Raw genomic sequence first — 20,759 nt, forward strand, 5'->3', positions numbered from 1 at the left:
TTCCCACTGGTATCCCTGTTATATGTTTGTCTAGTTCCCTCAGGAGCGGTTCCAGTGCCAGATCGAATAAAAGGGGTGAAAGGGGGCACCCTTGGCGCGTTCCTTTTGTCAGGGGAAAGCTAGGTGAAATAAAGCCCGGTGTATATATGTGGGCTCTGGGGTTTGTATGCATGGCTTTTATCAGGTTCATAAATGTTCCAGAGAATCCCATCCTTTCTAGGACCTTCCAGAGCCACACCCAGCGAACATTGTCGAATGCTTTTTCAGCATCTAAAAGTAGAATAGCCTGATTGCGACATGTGGCTGGGTAGGCCCTGGTGTAGTCCAAAACTGTGAGTACTTTTCTGATATTCATAGTGGCCGACCTGTGTCGGATAAACCCTGATTGGGTAGGACTTACTAGCTTATACATTAACTCTGCTAATCTTCCTGCTATAATTTTGTTGAGGATCTTGATATCTTGGTTCATCAGGGAGATGGGCCTATATGATTCAGGAAGTAGAGGATCTTTTCCTGGTTTGGGTAGCAGTTTTATGTAGGCTAGTTGGGATGTGGGAGGCATAATTCCTTTTTTAATAATCAAATTGAATAGGGACTGCAAAGATTGGGTTATATCTGGGTTTAGTAATTTGAAAAATTCTGCCGAGAGGCCATCAGGGCCTGGGGATTTGTGATTAGCTAGTTGTTTAATTGTGTCGCTAATTTCAGCAGTTGAGATATCTGCATTGAGCATTTCTAGGTCTTCCTCTGTTAGTTTAGGTAGTGTTATGTTTTTTAGTAGATTGTCAGTTTCCTTGTTGTTATTCTTGGGGTCATTATCTATGTATAGTTTGGCATAAAATTGTTGTAGGCAGGTATTTATATTTTTGGGGTCAGTCAGTACGTTCCCTTGTGTGTCTTTTATTGCTGATATGTTTGTCTGCGGTCTTTCTCCCCTCAATATATTACTGAGTAGTCTGCTCATTTTATTGCCATGTCTGCGATACTTTAGTTCAGTGTAGGATTTTGTCATTTCATCTCTGATTTTTAACCATCTACCTCAGATTTAGTCTTAAGCCACTGTTGTCGGTTACTGGGTGATGGGTCTTGTTGATATTGTTTCAAGGCTTTCCTGACCTTCCCCACGGCTCCCATGTATTGCTCTTGTGTGTGTTTTTTTTTCCCTCCCACATATGACATGATTTTCCCTCTCATTACTGGTTTCGCTGCCTCCCAATATAAAATTGGATTTGAGATATGTTCCTTATTGTCCTCGCTATATTCTAACCACCATTGGTGTAGCATTGCGGCAAAGCTCTCGTCCCCATATAAGTATGTGGGGAAGCGCCAGATAATATCTGATCCCCGTGGTATAGATTCCCTCATCTCCAGCTGGACCGGGTTATGGTCTGAGATTACCATGTCTAATATTTCTACGGAGATTATTTTGGTAATTAGTGGGGCTGATACTAGCAAAAAATCTAATCGTGCCCACATGTCATGTGGAGTAGAGTAGAATGAGAATTGTCTGTCGTATGGGTGATACACCCTCCAAATGTCTGTTAGGTGAGACTCTTGCGCAAATATGCCCAAATTATCTATTTTCTTTTGGTATGAGGTGGTTATATTTGTATGTGAAGTTCTGTCTTCTTTGGCATCCATTATTGTGTTAAAATCTCCCCCTACAATCCAGCTGGAGATGGGGGAGCTCACTAGCTTGTCTCGAATTTCTCCCAGGCATTTATTATTATCATCATTGGGGCCATATACATTTACTATTTGGATATATTCGCCATGTATTTTGCCCCTGATCGACACCCATCTCCCTTCGTCATCATGTTCAATTTCTTCTATTTCACACTTTAGATTTTTGTGTATCAGGATTATTACCCCCGCTCTTCTGCCTAGTGCTGGAGAGCCGAAGATTTGTCCTACCCAATTGCGTTTCAGGAATTTAAAGTGCTCTTTTGCTAGGTGGGTCTCCTGTAAGAGGGCGACCTCTGTTTTTAATTTTCTGAGGTGTCGTAGCACCATAGATCTCTTTCGTGGAGTTCTAAGTCCCTTCACATTCCACGTACATAGTTTAACTACCATGATGACTTAGGGTAATATGCGAGTCGATCAAAGCCAGCTTCCATTATTACACATTTCCTAGCTAATAGAGAGACAGTGACATTTCCCTCCCCCCAACAGTAAATTCCCCCCATGTAACCCCTCAACACATTATCTAACAGTCTTATTAACTCATGGCTGAGCCAGATATAATCTGGCATACTCACTTCAGCCATCCTGTCTTTTGCAAACCTATAACTTGACTCCACTTCTTCCCTCGTGGAGGAGGGCTACTCACAGAGTCACCATCTTTGTGTTTAACTTGTTTGATTTTTATTTCCAGCCGGGTCTTTATTTAGTGCTTATCCAGTCTCAGATAGGTCCATTTGTTCCCAAAGATGTTGGTTTCAATGTGTACGTTTCTTTTTGTTAGGGCTTTCATCTTGATTTGGGTGTTCAGTGCCCGCTCCTAAGGTTCTTGTCATTCAGCCTGTATCTGTGGATCTTGTAGGTGACAGGGTAGCTGCTATGGTGGCTGTATCTTTTCCCAGGAACAGGGTCTCTGCTTCTTGTGGGGTTTTCAGTATGTGTGTGATTCCTTTGTCATCAGTGGCTTTCAGGATAGCCGGGTATAGTAAGGTGAATTTCCAATTTCGCTCTATGCACTCGCTGCAGGCTGCGTTGAATTTTTGTCTGAGTTTTGATACTTCTAGCGAGTAGTCGTTGAACAATCTAAGTTTTGCTCCTTTATATTCCAGATTTAGCTTGTTCTGTCTATATGCTCTTAAGATGTTTGTTTTGTCCATGTAGTCCAGGTACTTAACCATTATTACTCGCGGTTTGGTTTTACGGTCTGCGTCACTGGGGGGACCCACTCTGTGTGCTCTTTCCACTTTGCAGGGAGAGGGGAGTCCCAGGATTTGTGGTATTTCCTTGGAGCACAGGTTATGGAGCGAGTCTGCTGCGAATGATTCGGGCAGGCCTACCAGCCTTAAGTTGCTGCGTCTTGATCTGTTCTCTAGATCTTGTACTTTAGCATGTAGTTCTTTGTTCTCCTTAAGAACTTGTTCTAGTTTTGTGTTCCGCTCGGTATAGCCATCTTCTAAATCTGAGATTCGCTTTTCTGCTTGTGTTATGCGGTGTGTATGGGCCTGCATTTCTTTATGCACCTTCTTTAGTGTTTGTTGCACTGCCCCTTTAATCATCGACTCGAGGTCGGGCCTTAGCTGTCTCACCACCGCCATAGCAATCTTATTGTAATTTATGTTGGACTCACCCCCATTGTCTCCTTCTTCGTTGTCAGAGTCCCAGTTCTGCCGTTGCTGCTCTTCCTCAGCCCCCTCTGAAGTTTGGGATGGCGTGGGAGAGTGGTCTCTTGCTCCTGCTGCAGCTTTAGCTTTGTGCGCCATCTTGGCCTCGCGCTCCTCGTCTCCGCGCTTGCGGCTAGGGTGTGTTATAAATTTGTCCATGGCTCTTCCGGACAGCTCTCGGAGGTGCTCTTTGCGTTCCCCTGTCTCTCCGTCGTTCCCTGGTTGAAGCGGGCACTTTCTCTGGGTACGGACACAGCTACAGTGGGATTGTGAGACGGAGCTCCGTGCTTAGCCTCCTCTCATCGCGGCGCCGGAACCGGAAGTCGAATTCCATATTCTTGAAAAATAGTTTTCCACTTTTAAGCATTTAACAGTATATATTAAAACCTACCTGGAAAGGTTCATAAAAGAAGGCCTCAACCCCTTCTGACAGCCCTCTAATCAAGCCAAAAGGATTTCCCAAGACATCCAATCCAAGGACAAGAACATATAGCTGCTTCAAAAACTACAAGAAACAAGAATGCCAAACAATCAGAGAGATTAGAACATTGCATGCACTATCACACAAATGTACACTAAGTAATGTATCTCACTTGGTACTACATGCTAGGCAGGTCACATAAGATTTAAAGTAATAAAAGCTTCAATTGTTAGACCACCACTAGGATTATGCCTTATCAATCGAGCCGCTGATGGCTCGATTGATAATATCCGACAGGTCCGATGACCCGCTGGATCGATTCCCCGCTCGATCCCCGCGGGAGGACAATAGCGGGGAATCGAGCGGAAGATAAGGAGTGCCTGCGGGGACGAGCGGGAATTCGATCCGGACGGCGGCGGGGACGAGTGGGGGTCGATCCGGCGGCTAATCGAGCCGCCGGGTCGACTCATGTATGCCCAGCATTAGACACTTCATGGTTCCATATATTTGGGAATACATCATACAATTTTATGATATTTTCTGTTATGCTGGGCATAGACGGTTCGTTTATGCGCCGGAATCGAGCCAGCGGCTCAATGCCGGCGCGTCAACAGATTTTGAGCACATATATATAAGTTACCTGTTCACTGTAATGTCTTATGACCAGTTTCATCAGCTGGTCACGCTTGTAAAATTGGTATTTGATTTCAAAACAAGCCAACCTATAAAGCAAGAACATGAAAAAACTATGAAACCTTCTTTGAGAATGAAACATCAATTTACTGTCACAGTACTTAACAGCTGTTTCTGCCTAATTATGGCATTACCGTTTAAAGGACACCTGAAGTAAGAGATATGGAGACTCAAAGTGAACCTGAGACGAAAAGAACCTTAGGTTCCATACTTACCTAGGGCTTCCTTAAAGAGTAACTGTTAGCCCCCAAATTGAAATTTAAATCTCTATTGCAATGTTTTATTTAGTATTTAACCACTTGAGGACCTAGGGCTTTCTACCCCTTAAGGACCGGCCACTTTTTTTCCATTCAGACCACTGCAGCTTTCACGGTTTATTGCTCGCTCATACAACCTACCACCTAAATGAATTTTGGCTCCTTTTCTTGTCACTAATAAAGCTTTCTTTTGGTGCTATTTGATTGCTCCTGCGATTTTTACTTTTTATTATATTCATCAAAAAAGACATGAATTTTGGCAAAAAAATGATTTTTTTTAACTTTCTGTGCTGACATTTTTCAAATAAAGTAAAATTTCTGTATACATGCAGCGCGAAAAATGTGGACAAACATGTTTTTGATTAAAAAAAAACCCATTCAGTGTATATTTATTGGTTTGGGTAAAAGTTATAGCGTTTACAAACTATGGTGCAAAAAGTGAATTTTCCCATTTTCAAGCATCTATGACTTTTCTGACCCCCTGTCATGTTTCATGAGGGACTAGAATTCCAGGATAGTATAAATACCCCCCAAATGACCCCATTTTGGAAAGAAGACATCCCAAAGTATTCACTGAGAGGCATAGTGAGTTCATAGAAGATATTATTTTTTGTCACAAGTAAGCGGAAAATGACACTTTGTGAGAAAAAAAAAAAAAAAGTTTCCATTTCTTCTAACTTGCGACAAAAAAAAATGAAATCTGCCACGGACTCACCATGCCCCTCTCTGAATACCTTGAAGGGTCTACTTTCCAAAATGGGGTCATTTGTGGGGTGTGTTTACTGTCCTGACATTTTGGGGGGTGCTAAATTGTAAGCACCCCTGTAAAGCCTAAAGGTGCTCATTGGACTTTGGACCCCTTAGCGCAGTTAGGCTGCAAAAAAGTGCCACACGTGGTATTGCCATACTCAGGAGAAGTAGTATAATGTGTTTTGGGGTGTATTTTTACACATACCCATGCTGGGTGGGAGAAATAGCTCTGTAAATGACAATTTGTTAATTTTTTTTTACACACAATTGTCCATTTACAGAGATCTTTCTCCCACTTTGTCAAAAGTTAGCGGAAAATGACACTTTGTGAAAAAACACAATTAAAATCAATTTCCGCTAACTTTTGACAAAAAATAAAATCTTCTATGAACTCACCATACTCCTAACGGAATACCTTGGGGTGTCTTTCTAAAATGGGGTCATTTGTGGGGTTCCTATACTGCCCTGGCATTTTAGGGGCCCTAAACCGTGAGGAGTAGTCTTGAAACGAAATTTCTCAAAATGACCTGTGAAATCCTAAAGGTACTCATTGGACTTTGGGCCCTTTAGCGCAGTTAGGGTGCAAAAAAGTGCCACACATGTGGTATCGCCATACTCAGGAGAAGTAGTACAATGTGTTTTGGGGTGTATTTTTACACATATACCCATGCTGGGTGGGAGAAATACCTCTGTAAATGGACAATTGTGTGTAAAAAAATCAAAAGATTGTCATTAACAGAGGTATTTCTCCCACCCAGCATGGGTATGTGTAAAAATACACCCCAAAACACATTATACTACTTCTTCCGAGTACGGCGATACCACATGTGTGGCACTTTTTTGCACCCTAACTGCACTAAGGGGCCCAAAGTCCAATGAGTACCTTTAGGATTTCATAGGTCATTTTTGTTTCAAGACTACTCCTCACGGTTTAGCGCCCCTAAAATGCCAGGGCAGTATAGGAACCCCACTAATGACCCCATTTTAGAAAGAAGACACCCCAAGGTATTCCGTTAGGAGTATGGTGAGTTCATAGAAGTTTTTATTTTTTTGTCACAAGTTAGCGGAAATTGATTTTAATAGTTTTTTTTCACAAAGTGTAATTTTCCGCTAACTTGTGACAAAAAATAAAATCTTCTATGAACTCACCATACTCCGTACGGAATACCTTTGGGTGTCTTCTTTCTAGAATGGGGTCATTTGTGGGGTTCCTATACTGCCCTGGCATTTTAGGGGCCCTAAACCGTGAGGAGTAGTCTTGAAACCAAATGTCGCAAAATGACCTGTGAAATCCTAAAGGTACTCATTGGACTTTAGGCCCCTTAGCGTACTTAGGGTGTAAAAAAGTGCCACACATGTGGTACCGCCGTACTCAGGAGAAGTAGTATAATGCGTTTTGGGGTGTATTTTTACACATACCCATGCTAAGTGGGAGAAATATCTCTGTAAATGACAATGGTTTGATTTTTTTACACACAATTGTCCATTTACATAGAAATTTCTCCCACCCAGTATGGGTATGTGTAAAAATACACCACAAAACACATTATACTACTTTTCCTGAGTACGGCGGTACCACGTGTGACACTTTTTTGCAGCCTAGGTGCGCTAAGGGGCCCAACGTCCTATTCACAGGTCATTTTGAAGCATTTGTTTTCTAGACTACTCCTCGCGGTTTAGGGCCCCTAAAATGCCAGGGCAGTATAGGAACCCCACAAGTGACCCCATTTTAGAAAGAAGACACCCCAAGGTATTTCGTTAGGTGTATGGCGAGTTCATAGAAGATTTTATTTTTTGTCACAAGTTAGTGAAAAATGACACTTTGTGAAAAAAAACCAATAAAAATTAATTTCCGCTAACTTTTGACAAAAAATAAAATCTTCTATGAACTCGTCATACACCTAACAGAATACCTTGGGGTGTCTTTTTTTTCTAAAATGGGGTCACTTGTGGGGTTCCTATACCGCCCTGGCATTTTACAGGCCCAAAACCGTGAGTAGTCTGGAAACCAAATGTCTCAAAATGACTGTTCAGGGGTATAAGCATCTGCAAATTTTGATGACAGGTGGTCTATGAGGGGGCGAATTTTGTGGAACCGGTCATAAGCAGGGTGGCCTTTTAGATGACAGGTTGTATTGGGCCTGATCTGATGGATAGGAGTGCGAGGGGGGTGACAGGAGGTGATTGATGGGTGTCTCAGGGGGTGGTTAGAGGGGAAAATAGATGCAATCAATGCACTGGGGAGGTGATCGGAAGGGGGTCTGAGGGGGATTTGAGGGTTTGGCCGAGTGATCAGGAGCCCACACGGGGCAAATTGGGGCCTGATCTGATGGGTAGGTGTGCTAGGGGGTGACAGGAGGTGATTGATGGGTGTCTCAAGGTGTGATTAGAGGGGGGAATAGATGCAAGCAATGCACTGGCGAGGTGATCAGGGCTGGGGTCTGAGGGCATTCTGAGGGTGTGGGCGGGTGATTGAGTGCCCTAGGGGCAGATAGGGGTCTAATCTGATAGGTAGCAGTGACAGGGGGTGATTGATGGGTAATTAGTGGGTGTTTAGGGTAGAGAATAGATGGAAACACTGCGCTTGGGTGGTGATCTGATGTCGGATCTGCGGGCGATCTATTGGTGTGGGTGGGTGATCAGTTTGCCCGCAAGGGGCAGGTTAGGGGCTGATTGTTGGGTGGCAGTGACAGGGGGTGATTGATGGGTGATAGGTGATTGGCAGGTGATCAGTGGGTTATTACAGGGAAGGACAGATGTAATTAATGCACTGGCGAATTGATAAGGGGGGGGGTCTGAGGGCAATCTGAGCGTGTGGGCGGGTGATTGGGTGCCCGCAAGGGGCAGATTAGGGTCTGATCTGATAGGTAACAGTGACAGGTGGTGATAGGGGGTGATTGATGGGTAATTAGTGGGTGTTTAGAGAAGATAACAGATGTAAACGATACATTTGGGAGGTAATCTGACGGCGGGTTTGCGGGCGATCTAATGGTGTGGGTGGGTGATCAGATTGCCCGCAAGGGGCAGGTTAGGGGCTGATTGATGGGTGGCAGTGACAGGGGGTGACGGGGTGATTGATGGGTGATAGGTGATTGGCAGGTGATTGACAGGTGATCAGTGGGTTATTACAGGGAAGAACAGATGTAATTAATGCACTGGTGAATTGATAAGGGGGGGTCAGAGGGCAATCTGAGCGTGTGGGCGGGTGATTGGGTGCCCGCAAGGGGCAGATTAGGGTCTGATCTGATAGGTTGAAGTGACAGTTGGTGATAGGGGGTGATTGATGGGTGATTGATGGGTAATTAGTGGGTGTTTAGAGGAGAGAATAGATGTAAACAATGGATTTGGGAGGTGATCTGATGTCGGATCTGCAGGCGATCTATTGGTGTGGGGGGGTGATCAGATTGCCCGCAAGGGGCAGGTTAGGGGCTGATTGATGGGTGGCAGTGACAGGGGGTGATTGACAGGTGATCAGGGGGATAGATGCATACAGTAAACAGGGGGGGGTGGTCTGGGGGGGGGGGGGGGGTCTGGGGAGAATCTGAGGGGTGAGGGGGCAGGGAGCAGGGGGGGGGGGAATAAAAAAAAATAGTGTTGACAGATAGTGACAGGGAGTGATTGATGGGTGATTAGGGGGGTGACTGGGTGCAAACAGGGGTCTGGGGGGTGGGCAGGGGGGGGGGGTCTGATGGGTGCTGTGGGCGATCTGGGGCAGGGGGGGGGGGGGAGAAATCAGTGTGCTTGGGTGCAGACTAGGGTGGCTGCAGCCTGCCCTGGTGGTCCCTCGGACACTGGGACCACCAGGGCAGGAGGCAGCCTGTATAACACACTTTGTAAACATTACAAAGTGTATTATACACTTTGTATGCGGCGATCGCGGGGTTAACATCCCGCCGGCGCTTCCGTATAGCCGGCGGGATGTTGCGGCGGGCGAGCGGTGACAGTAGCCGGCGGAGGATCGCGTCACGGATGACGCGATCGCTCCGCCCATGCCCTTAGAAGGACCGCCGCCTCTGTGGGTGAGCCGGTCCTTCAGGGCTCCACTTCCCGGCCGCCCCTGTGCGTTAGGCGGTCGGGAAGTGGTTAAGTGAGCCAAAAAGCCAATGCTGAACTTAAAAATCAATCTAATTTTTTTACTATGTAATCTTTTCCCCCAGCTCCGGACGCAAAGCCGCATATCAGATACTGCTTAGCATGCAGAGCATGCCTATGTCTGGCCGACCCCCCTCTCCCCCCCAGGACCAGGTGCCAATATATTCTCCCCACCAAACAGCTGACCGCTCTGACACGGAGAGAGAGCGGGAGCACTTCCAGCGCCGCCACCGCAGAGCAGCCGCCGCCGAGTCACATGTGATTCTCTCACATGTGAGAGATGCACGGCGGCGGCTGCTCTGCGGTGGCGGCGCTGGAAGTGCTCCCGCTCTCTCTCCGTGTCAGAGCGGTCAGCTGTTTGGTGGGGAGAATATATTGGCACCTGGTCCTGGGGGGGAGAGGGGGGTCAGCCAGACATAGGCATGCTCTGCATGCTAAGCAGTATCTGATATGCGGCTTTGCATCCGGAGCTGGGGGAAAAGATTACATAGTAAAAAAATTAGATTGATTTTTAAGTTCAGCATTGGCTTTTTGGCTCACTTAAATACTAAATAAAACATTGCAATAGAGACTTAAATTTCAATTTGGGGGCTAACAGTTACTCTTTAAGCAGTTAAAGAGACACTGAAGCGAAAAAATGATGACATTATGATTTGTATGTGTAGTACAGCTAAGAAATAAAACATTAAGATCAAATACATCAGTCTAATTGTTTCCAGTACAGGAAGAGTTGAGAAACTCCAGTTGTTATCTCTATGCAAACAAGCCATTAAGCTCTCTGACTAAGTTAGTCGTGGAGAGGGCTGTTATCTGACTTTTATTATCTCAACTGTAAGTGAACTGTTTACTTCTTCTCTGCTAGAGGAGAGGTCATTACTTCACAGACTGCTCTGAAAGACTCATTTTGAATGCTGAGTGTTGTGTAATCTGCACATATTATAGAATGATGCAATGTTAGAAAAAACACTATATACCTAAAAATAAAAGTATGAGAATATTTTCTTTGCTGCTAATCTTCTAGTAATTATTCATAGTACACAACCAATTCACTATATCATATTTTTTTTTTCGCTTCAGTGTCTCTTTAAGGGTGCTTGTCCCTTGCTGTCTCCCTGAGTGACTCATCACCCACAATTTACCCTGAAAGCCTGGCAGAGTCATGCATGCGCGGCCCATCGCACTCCCCCGCCACACTCACATACCTGGCAGTAATCTGGGCCTGTGCAGAGGTACTGCGCAAGCGCAGATCGCTCCCAGGGGCGGGACTGCGACAGAAGAGCATGCCCGTCAAAGTGAGACTCGGCCAGGCTTTTTGGGGACAATTGCGTGTGACAGGTGTCACCCAGAGAGACTGCGAGGGTCGAGCAGCCGTAATGGGGCTTAAGGAAGCCCCAGGTAATTATTGTACCAGAGACGCTTCTCGTCTCTGGTACACTTTAAACTGGAGGGATCCCATTGGCCATTGTATAAAACCAATGGGAAACCCCAGTGGCAAATTTAAAGATGCTTTTGCCGAGATCCCAGAGTAGTGCAGCACAGAGTGTCAGCGGTAAGTTTTGCGGGTTAGTGGTGCGCTAGGTGTAGGCGGTGTCAGGAGTGCTGTGGGTGGGTGCAATGGGTGGCAAAGTATAGCAAGCACCAGCAAAGCATCTTTAAAAGTGCTGCTGGGGCTCCCAATTGGTTCCTTAACAGACCAATGGGAATCCTCCTCAAGAATTAATACTCCTATACCCATTTCAGGGAACACCAAGACTCAACCATAAACTCCTCTAGGGCCCCCAGGGCACTGGGAGTGGCAAATTACCCCCTGTGCATGGATTGGACAAGGACTCTCGGTGAGAGGGGGAGGCTCTCAATTCTGGCAATACCAACCTGCATGGGTGACAAGAATTAAAGAGTCTTGGGAGGTTTCTCCTTAAAGGACCACTATCGGTAAAATCATAAAATTTTAAATACATGTAAACACATACAAACACTAAGTACATTTCTTCCATGGTAAAATGAGACAACTTACTTTTCTCCTATGTTGCTGTCACTTACAGTAAGTACTGTATTAGAAATCTGACAGAACCAACAGGTTTTGGACTAACATCTCCTCATGGAGGGTTCTCAGGGTTTTAGTGATTTTCAAAAGCATTTAGTGAATGGCAGTTGCTCCGTTCAACTGCCAAAAAAGTGTGCAGTGATCAGGGAGGCTGGCCAGCACCTTTCCACAAATTCTTATCAGGGAGTGACCTTGAAAGAATAAAGGCCATGCTGAGAATCCCCCATGAAGATATGGACTAGCCCAAAACTTGTCAGTTCTGTCAGATTTCTACTACCTACTGTAAATGACAGCAACATAGGAGAAAAGTAATTTATGCCTCATTATACTCTGGAAGAAACGCACATCTTATTTTTGTGTATTTTAAATTTTTTCGCCATAATGGTCACTTAAAATGGAGTAATTGTGTGTAAATATCTCAGAACTAGTATATATTAAAGTGTATCACAACAAAATGTCATTTTACAGAGTTAAAAATGTTTTTTCTACTTTTTAAAATAGATTTTTTCTTACATCCCCAACTTGTTCCCAAATATTAGGAAAAATTGTTCCCACTATTGCCGCTAACATACCTAGCAAGCTTGGCAGCTTTGCTATTAAGCACTTAAGTTGGTAGATTGACTTCAATGTAAATTTAACATTGATTATGAGAAATCTTAAAAATTCTATGCAAAATTTCACATAAGTGAAATTAGCACCTTACGATCATCACTAATTTCTACAGGACTACCAGCAGTGTTCAATGGCTTATCTATGGAATACTGGGAAACTGCAGTGCTACATGTTCTGATGTTGTTAGAAATTAACAGAAGTGAAAATAAGTCATTCTTAAAATCAATCTTGTAAAGGAATTGATACAAAACATGACAAATAAAGAAAGGTGTAACGCTTACTTGAAGATAAGATCATCTACATCTGTGAGAGTAGCTCCAATGCTTTTCAATAGGAGATTTATAGAGCCGATAGCAACAATGTCATGTTCTTCTTTGTTTGACTCTTCTCCTCCTGTCCCCAGTGATAGACTGAGGTGTAACTAGAGACAGAAAATAAAGGATGTATGTTATGAGACAGGTACAGTGGCTTGCAAAAGTATTCGGCCCCCTTGAAGTTTTCCACATTTTGCCACATTACTGCCACAAACATGAATCAATTGTATTGTAATTCCATGTGAAAGACCAATACAAAGTGGTGTACATGTGAGAAGTGGAACGAAAATCATACATGATTGCAAACATTTTTTACAAATAAATAACTGCAAAGTGGGGTTTGAGTAATTATTCAGCCCCCCTGAGTCAATACTTTGTAGAACCACCTTTTGCTGCAATTACAGCTGCCAGTTTTTTAGGGTATGTCTCTACCAGCTTTGCACCTCCAGAGACTGAAATCCTTGATCATTCTTCTTTGCAAAACAGCTCAGTCTCAGTCAGATTAGATGGACAGCGTTTGCGAACAGGAGTTTTCAGATCTTGCTACAGATTTTCGATTGGATTTAGATCTGGACTTTGACTGGGCCATTCTAACACATGGATAGGTTTTGTTTTAAACCATTCCATTGTTGCCCTGGCTTTATGTTTAGGGTCGTTGTCCTGCTGGAAGGTGAACCTCCGCCCCAGTCTCAAATGTTTTGCAGTCTCCAAACGGTTTTCTTCCAAGATTGCCCTGTATTTGGCTCCATCCATCTTCCCATCAGCTCTGTCCAGCTTCCTTGTCCCTGCTGAAGGGACACCACATGTACACCACTTTGTATATATAAATATAACTTCTGCACTGCTAGATACAGTTTAAAGAAAGATTCCACCTCAGACTAAAATTTCAAAGCTTGCTATCCTCTATAATAAAACCAGTGTCAATGCGTAGCGCTGTCTCCATGTAACTGGGTCTGTGCTCTTTGCTACTGCGCATGTGCGCAGCACGGACACTGACAGCAGTTGGGACTGGAGGACGGGGCCAGCGAGACGGGTGCATGGCGGGTGCACGCGAAGTTAAAAAAAACACAACAAAAAACAGACCTAGAGACTGTTTTTAAACCGGGCTTGGGTCTACTAGCGTCTATATAATAGAATAAAGATTACCTGGCGCATGACCTTCCACAATAAGGTGCTTAACCTCCCTGGCGGTTAATTTTTTTTTTTCAAATAGGAAAAAAATCATTTTTTTAAAAAAAAATTTTTTGTTTCATATAAAGCTACCAGAGTGGTAGCTACATGAAACACCACTAGAGGGCGCATGTGTACCTCTAGTGCGATCGTCGCCGTCACTAATAGCAAACAGGGGAGCGCGTATTTAACGCGTTCCCCTGTTTGGCTTCTCCTGTCGCCATGGCGACGATCGGAGTGACGTCATGGACGTCAGCCGACGTCCGGCGCACCCGATCCAGCCCATAGCGCTGCCCGGAACTCATTAGTCCGAGCAGCGCAGGGCTCTGGCGGGGGGGGGGGCCCTCTTTCGCCACTGTGTGCGGGCGATCGCCGCAGAGCGGCGGCGATCAAGCTGTGCGCGTGGCTAGCAAAGTGCTGGCTGCGCGCACAGCACTTTGAATGGGGCGAATCGCCCCAATGGAGCCGGAGAAATCCTCCTGCGCGGCATAGCCCGAGCTCAGCTTGGGCTTACCGCTAGGGAGGTTAATCACCTCCGAAACACAGTTTTTTTCCCCCTTAAAGAAAACCAGAGACAAAAACACATAATAGATTTATACATACCTGGGGCTTTGTCCTCCGCCGCCTTTATTGCCAATACCGGGTCCCGTCATTTCCGCCGAACGCCGGCAGTTGTATGCATCCGCAGGGACTCCCTCCATCTTGCCGATGCCTGCTTTACAGATGCGTTGACTGGCCCTGACTGGCCGAAGTGACAGGACCCGGTACTGGCGATAGAGGAGGCGGAGGACGGCGGCGTGGGAGCAATCCATGCTGATGGGACTGGAGGAAGCCCCAGGTATGTATAAATGAATTATGTTGTTCGTCTCTGGTTCTCTTTAAAGGGAAGGTTCAAGCAAAATAAAAAAATGAGTTTCACTTACCTGGGGCTTCTACCAGCCCCATGCTGCCATCCTGTGCCCTCGTAGTCACTCACTGCTGCTCCAGTCCCCCGCCGCTGGCAGCTTGCAGTACGCGTTACTGGTCCAATGCGTACATTTTTACGCTTTGAACCAGTAACTCGTAAAAATGTATGTGTTAATGTTCCTGCACTAGCGGGAATGCGTAAAAATGTACGCAGTGCGTCCCGCCGACCTCCAAGGTCAGCAAGCTGCCAGCGGGCGACTGGAGCAGCAGTGAGTGACTACGAGGGCACAGGATGGCTGCATGGGGCTGGTAGAAGCCCCAGGTAAGTGAAACTCATTTTTTTTTATCTTGCTTGGACATTCCCTTTAACCACTTAACCACCCTGGCGTTCTATTAAGATCGCCAGGGCGGCTGCGGGAGGTTTTTTTTTTAAATAAAAAAAAAACTATTTCATGCAGCCAACTAAAAGTTGGCTGCATGAAAGCCCACTAGAGGGCGCTCCAGAGGCGTTCTTCCGATCGCCTCCGGCGGCCAGAAGTAACACGGAAGGCCGCAATGAGCGGCCTTCCGTGTTTTGCTTACTTCGTCGCCATGGCGACGAGCGGAGTGACATCATGGACGTCAGCCGACATCCTGACGTCAGCCGCCTCCGATCCAGCCCTTAGCGCTGGCCGGAACTATTTGTTCCGGCTGCGCAGGGCTCAGGCGGCCTGGGGGACCCTCTTTCGCCGCTGCTAGCGGCGGATCGCCGCAGAGCGGCGGCGATCAGGCAGCACACGCGGCTGGCAAAGTGCCGGCTGCGTGTGCTGCTTTTTATTTCAACAAAATCGGCCCAGCAGGGCCTGAGCGGCAGCCATCGGCGGTGATGGACGAGCTGAGCTCGTCCATACCGCTAAGATGGTTAAGGACCGCAGTGTTAAACCCCCTAAAGATCAGACCATTTTTCACTAAACAGGCCACTGCAGCTTTAAGGCCTCACTGCGGGGCCGTACAACTCAGCACACAAGTGATTCCCTACCCCCCCCCCCCCTTTTCTTGCCAACAGAGATTTCTGCTGGTGGTGTCTGATCGCTCCATCAATGTATATTTTTTATTTAAATATTTATTTCATTATTTTATAAATAAGTTTTGCCTTTTTAAAATTATTTTTTCTACCCGTCCCTCCTTCCCTCCCCCCGCCAGCCAATCATAGTGATCGGCTGACATAGGCTTCAGTCATATGACAGCGGATCGCTCCTGTCTGCCCCAGGGGGACAGCTGTATGACACGGTTGTCCCTAGTACAGCGCTGCTGTAGATCGCAGCGCTGTACATAGTAAATAGACAGCAATTTCGCCGTCTTACTGTTTCTGAGCGGGGAGACTGATGGCGGCACTCCATCATTCATGCAGAAATGCGTGCACGCTCTCTTGCAAGACACGCCCACAGGACCTTACGCCAATTGGCGTGGAGCGGTCTTGTAGAGGTTAAAGTGAACCCGAGGTTAGAGAGTTATATGGGGATGCCATATTTATTTCCTTTACACAATACCAGTTGCTTGATATCCTGCTGATCCTCTACCTTTAATACATTTAGCCACAGACCCTGAACAAGCATATAGCAGATCAGGTGTTTCTGACAATATTGTCAGAGCTTTCACTTTCAGAGGGTTCACTTTAAAAAACAAAGCAATTTTTACATCAAGCTCCTCCCATTCATTCACCCATAACTTTATTGTTACTTATCACACAGAAATGATCTATATTTCTTTTAATCCACAAATTAGGCTCACTTTGGGTTTTTGATAATTATTTTATTTAATATGCAATTTTAAAGGTAATAATAGTAAGGAAAAAAAAAACAAAAAAATGATTTCTCAGTTTTCTGCCATTATCGTTTTAAAATAAAATGTGCTACAATAGCTAAAACCCACAGGTTTTATTTTCCCATTTGTCCCAGTTATTACAACATTTAAATTGTGTCCCTAGTACAATTTATGGTGATATTTTAATTGGAAATAAAGGTGTATTTTTCCATTTAGTTTTTTTTTGTTTTATTTTTAGAATATATCAAGAATACAAGCCTTTATTTACAAAAATAACATTCATAAAACCTCATGACATGCACAGTCCCTAAGGTAACTATTTATGTATTAACTTTTTTTTTTAAATAATGATTTTTTTACAAGTGTTTTATATTGGTAACTATGGGGTAGGCGTGAAAGGTGTTAAAAACTAATAACAATCGTGTGTTCGTGTGTGTGTGTGTGTATTTTTACACTTAATTCCTGTATACTGTGAACAGTAAAAAAGGCAGTGTTATGTGCAACTGTTTTACTTTCACTTTGTAAAAGAATACCAGTGTTTCGCTGAAGCCAGCTTTCATTCATCAAAGGCACTATGATCGGCTTTGGCAAAAGCTGTTTCCATTCACCGGTTGCAGAACGGAGGGATGGTGATGGAAATGAATGGTAGCGGCGTAGGAATCGTAAGCAACAAGGTAAATAAAGATGTATGTATATCTACGCCCCTGGTTGTTAAGTGACGTATCCAGGGGCCTACATGTGCATACAAGCAGTGGGGGAGGGTAAAAGCATATTGAAAAAAACAAAAAACAATGTTCGTATTGCATTTTCAAACAAAGAGTTGTTTTGAAGAGACTTGAGTTGACCAACAAACACAGACTTGAAATGGAACCAATTTGTAAGTAGGGGACTGCACGTACAGTGCTGTCCATAATTACTCATACTCCTGGCAAATCTTGACTTAAAATTATTTTTATTCAAACAGCAAGTCATTTTTTGAGGGTAAAATCCTTAGGTGTCTCCCAAAAGATAATAAGATTATGTACAAGAGGCATTATTGCGGGGGGGGGGGGGGGGGGACATTTCTCAGCTTTTAAATTTAAATAAAAAGTGTCTAGTCCAAAATTATTCATACCCTTCACAAACTTTCACAGTCTGTGGGAAAATCCAAAGTTCTATACCATTCCAAACTGTCCAAGCTGTTCTAAAGCATTCTAATTACCTGATTAATTGGCAACAGATGTTTTAATCAACGCAACAGGTGAAAAACAGCAGCTCTCTGCAGTTGGTTTGTGGACAGTCATGGCTAACACAAAGGAGCTCAGTGAGGACCTAAGGCTGTGCATTGTGGCAGCTTAAAAGTCAGGAAAGGGCTACAAGGCCATTTCTAAATGTTCTCAAGTTCCAGTGGCTACAGTGCAAAGTATTAAAATACAAGATGTTCCGCACTGTGGAAAATCTCAGAGGTCATGGTTGGAAGCTAAAAGTGACACCTGTGCTGGCCAGGAGAATAGTGGAGAGAGGTGAAAAAGAATCCAAGAATCACCACCAAGGCCATCTTGGTGAATCTGGGCTTTGCTGGTGGCAATGTCTCAAGGCAGACCATTCAATGAACACTGCAGGGTTCCACGGATGCAGACCAAGGAGGACGCCACTTCTGCAGATAAGGCACACAAAAGCTGGTCTTCTGTGTTATGGTCAGATGAAACAAAATGTAATTGTTTGGTCACAATGACGTTTCCTTCATTTGGCTTACAGAAGGAGAAGCCTTCAACCCAAAGAATAGCATCCCCACCATCAAACATGGTGGTGGGAACCTAATGCTTTGGGGGTGTTTTTCAGCCAATGGACCAGGGAACCTAATCCCTTTAAACGGCATCATGAAAAAAAGAGCAATACATGAGGATTCTCAACGACAACATCAGGCAGTCTGCAGAGAAACTTGGCCTTGGGCACCAGAGGACATTTCAGCATGACAATGACTAAAAACACACAGTGGTAATGAAATGGTTAGCAGACAACAACATTATGGCTTTGGAGTGGCCCAGCCAGAGTCCTGGCTTGAATCCAATTGAGAATCTGTGGAGGGAGCTAACGATCAGGGTGATAGCAATAAGACCTTCCAACCTGAAAGATTTGGAGCAAATTGTTAAAGATGAATGGGGAAAAATACCTATGGAGACATGCAAAAAGCTGGTCTGCTGTTATCGGAAGTATTTGCTTGCTGTAATAGCCAATAAAGGCTTTTCTATTGATTATTTAGAAGGGTATGAATACAATTTTTGCTCAAATCTAAATAAAAGCTGATAATTTTTTTTCCCACAGTAATGCCTCTTGTACATTATCGTCCTATATTTTGGGAGACACCTATGTAATTTCCCGTCAAAAAATTACTTGCTGGATGAATAACAGTAACATTAAGTCAAAATTTGCCAGGGGTATGAATAATTATGGGCAGCACTGTATCATACACTGCTACTCGATCAATGGAAAGCGAAAAAGGTTAATAACAAACAATACCTTCACAGGAGATATATGAAAATGTTCAAAGAAGCTCAGTGTAGTCATATCTGTCATAGAAGACTCCATCAGCTGTGTGTTCAGGGCATCTATATCTTTCTGGATTAACTTTGTCTGCATACAAATGTAATGTTTTATAAGTGCAGAAATAAATTCAAATAACACATTAATGAGCAAAAACCAGGACTATGACTATAACTCATACTGAGAGCTAACATCTTCTGGTGCGGATCAGGGACAGAGGAAACATTTTAAGCATGGATTAAAAAATAGGGAGGTTGTAGGGGGATATCTCACACTCCTCAGCAGAATTATCAGCAATTGCCTGCTATACCTTTATTACTGTTTATTAGTTTTGTGATTTTTTTTCTGAGGACTTTGGCCCTCCTGTTGAAATATTGCAACACCCTCTCAGGCCTGGAACCCACTACAAATCGCTAGCACAATCGCTAGCATTTTCAATAAGTGATTTGTAAGCGATTTCATGAGCGTTTTCCGGCGTTTTTAGGATCGATTTTAAAAAGTGTAAGCTTTTTGCCAGCGATTGTGTAGCAATTTGCGATTAGTGATTTTAATTCTGATTTGTCCTTTCAATGTATCATAATTTTATTTACAGTTGGCAATCGCACTCAAATCACTGTGTGTATCAATTCATGAGCGATTTGCCAGCGCTTCAATACATAACATTGAAGCGCAAACGCTTTCAAAATGCTGCATGTCCTGCGATTTTGCTAATTGCAATCGCTACTGTGGAATTTGTTACATTTATTTACATTGGCAGAGCATCTAGGGAAAGCACTAGCGATTCAAAGCGCTCCCTAAATACTCAAAAAAAAAAATCACTGTAGTGGGTTCCTGCCCGTACAGCTGCCTTCAATTTTGTAGGTGTGTTTAATGCAATCCACCATCTCACTGAGACAGTGACTGCTGACTAATATTATGGAAGAAGCTCTGGAAAGCCAGGCCTTCAGCTTTCAGCTTCTAATGGGAGATGCAACAGTGATGTATTTAAAAGGAACCCGAGGTATGAGACCTTAGGCAGCTGCCATATTTATTTCGTTTTAAACAATACCAGTTGCATAGCAGTCCTTCTGATCTTTCTGACCAGCAGGGTCCAAAAATCACACACCTGAAACAAGCGTGCAGCTAATCTTGTCAGATTTGTCGTAGGCATCTGATCTGCATGCTTGTTCAGGGTCTGTGGCTTATAGCATTAGAGGCAGAGGATCAGCAGGACAGCCAGGCAATGTGCATTATTTAAAAGGAAACAAACACGTCAGCCTTCATATCCTCCTCACCTCTGGGTCCCGCTAGCCCCCAGATAAAAGGGATTACTGTACATTTTTGAAATGTATTCTAGGGATCAGGGTTGTGGCATAAATGAATAGGTACATTTAGTTAACAGTAACATGTTAATAATCCCTATCAATGAAAAATGCAGGAAAGCTCACCTGCTATGCCAGCACTTCAGCTCTTACAGTGCCCTTTAACAGTACAATTTCCCAAACTGACCCTCCAATTAGAATATTGCGATCAATCACAAATGGTCCATGATTGTTCAGGTCCAATAATGAAGGGGAAAAGGATAAGCAACCTACTCAGCCTAAGAAAATTGTTCTGAAATTTGTATTGAACAAATGATCAATAGAATAATCGTTCATTTTCATTCAGCTCTATTAATGCCACCCAATCTGACTGAACGTATGGTTGATCGTTTGGGAAGATTGTAGCGTTAATGGCCACCTTTATACAGATACCTTCAGTTTACAGAAATCAGCAATGTTCCTGGAGAGAATACCTAGGTACTTCAGCTTTGATTCTCACAACTGATTTTTACCAGCCCTGCTATGCTCTCCC

The 20,759-nt window shown here is 44.1% G+C and overlaps 1 protein-coding gene across 5 annotated transcripts in view; it reads right to left on the minus strand.

The window, feature by feature from the left end:
* The window catches only part of VPS13C (vacuolar protein sorting 13 homolog C), a 390,940-nt gene that overhangs the window by 50,491 nt on the left and 319,690 nt on the right, over positions 1–20,759 (minus strand). For all 5 annotated transcript variants that reach the window (XM_068275765.1, XM_068275764.1, XM_068275763.1 and 2 more), the window contains 4 exons: positions 18,903–19,016; positions 12,492–12,631; positions 4,403–4,484; positions 3,733–3,846 (listed from right to left, as the gene is read on the minus strand). In XM_068275765.1, the coding sequence (XP_068131866.1) occupies positions 3,733–3,846; positions 4,403–4,484; positions 12,492–12,631; positions 18,903–19,016 (450 nt within the window). The remainder of the gene's footprint in view (positions 1–3,732; positions 3,847–4,402; positions 4,485–12,491; positions 12,632–18,902; positions 19,017–20,759) is intronic.

The sequence above is a fragment of the Hyperolius riggenbachi genome, chromosome 3 (assembly GCF_040937935.1).
Source record: "Hyperolius riggenbachi isolate aHypRig1 chromosome 3, aHypRig1.pri, whole genome shotgun sequence".
Lineage (NCBI taxonomy): Eukaryota > Metazoa > Chordata > Amphibia > Anura > Hyperoliidae > Hyperolius > Hyperolius riggenbachi.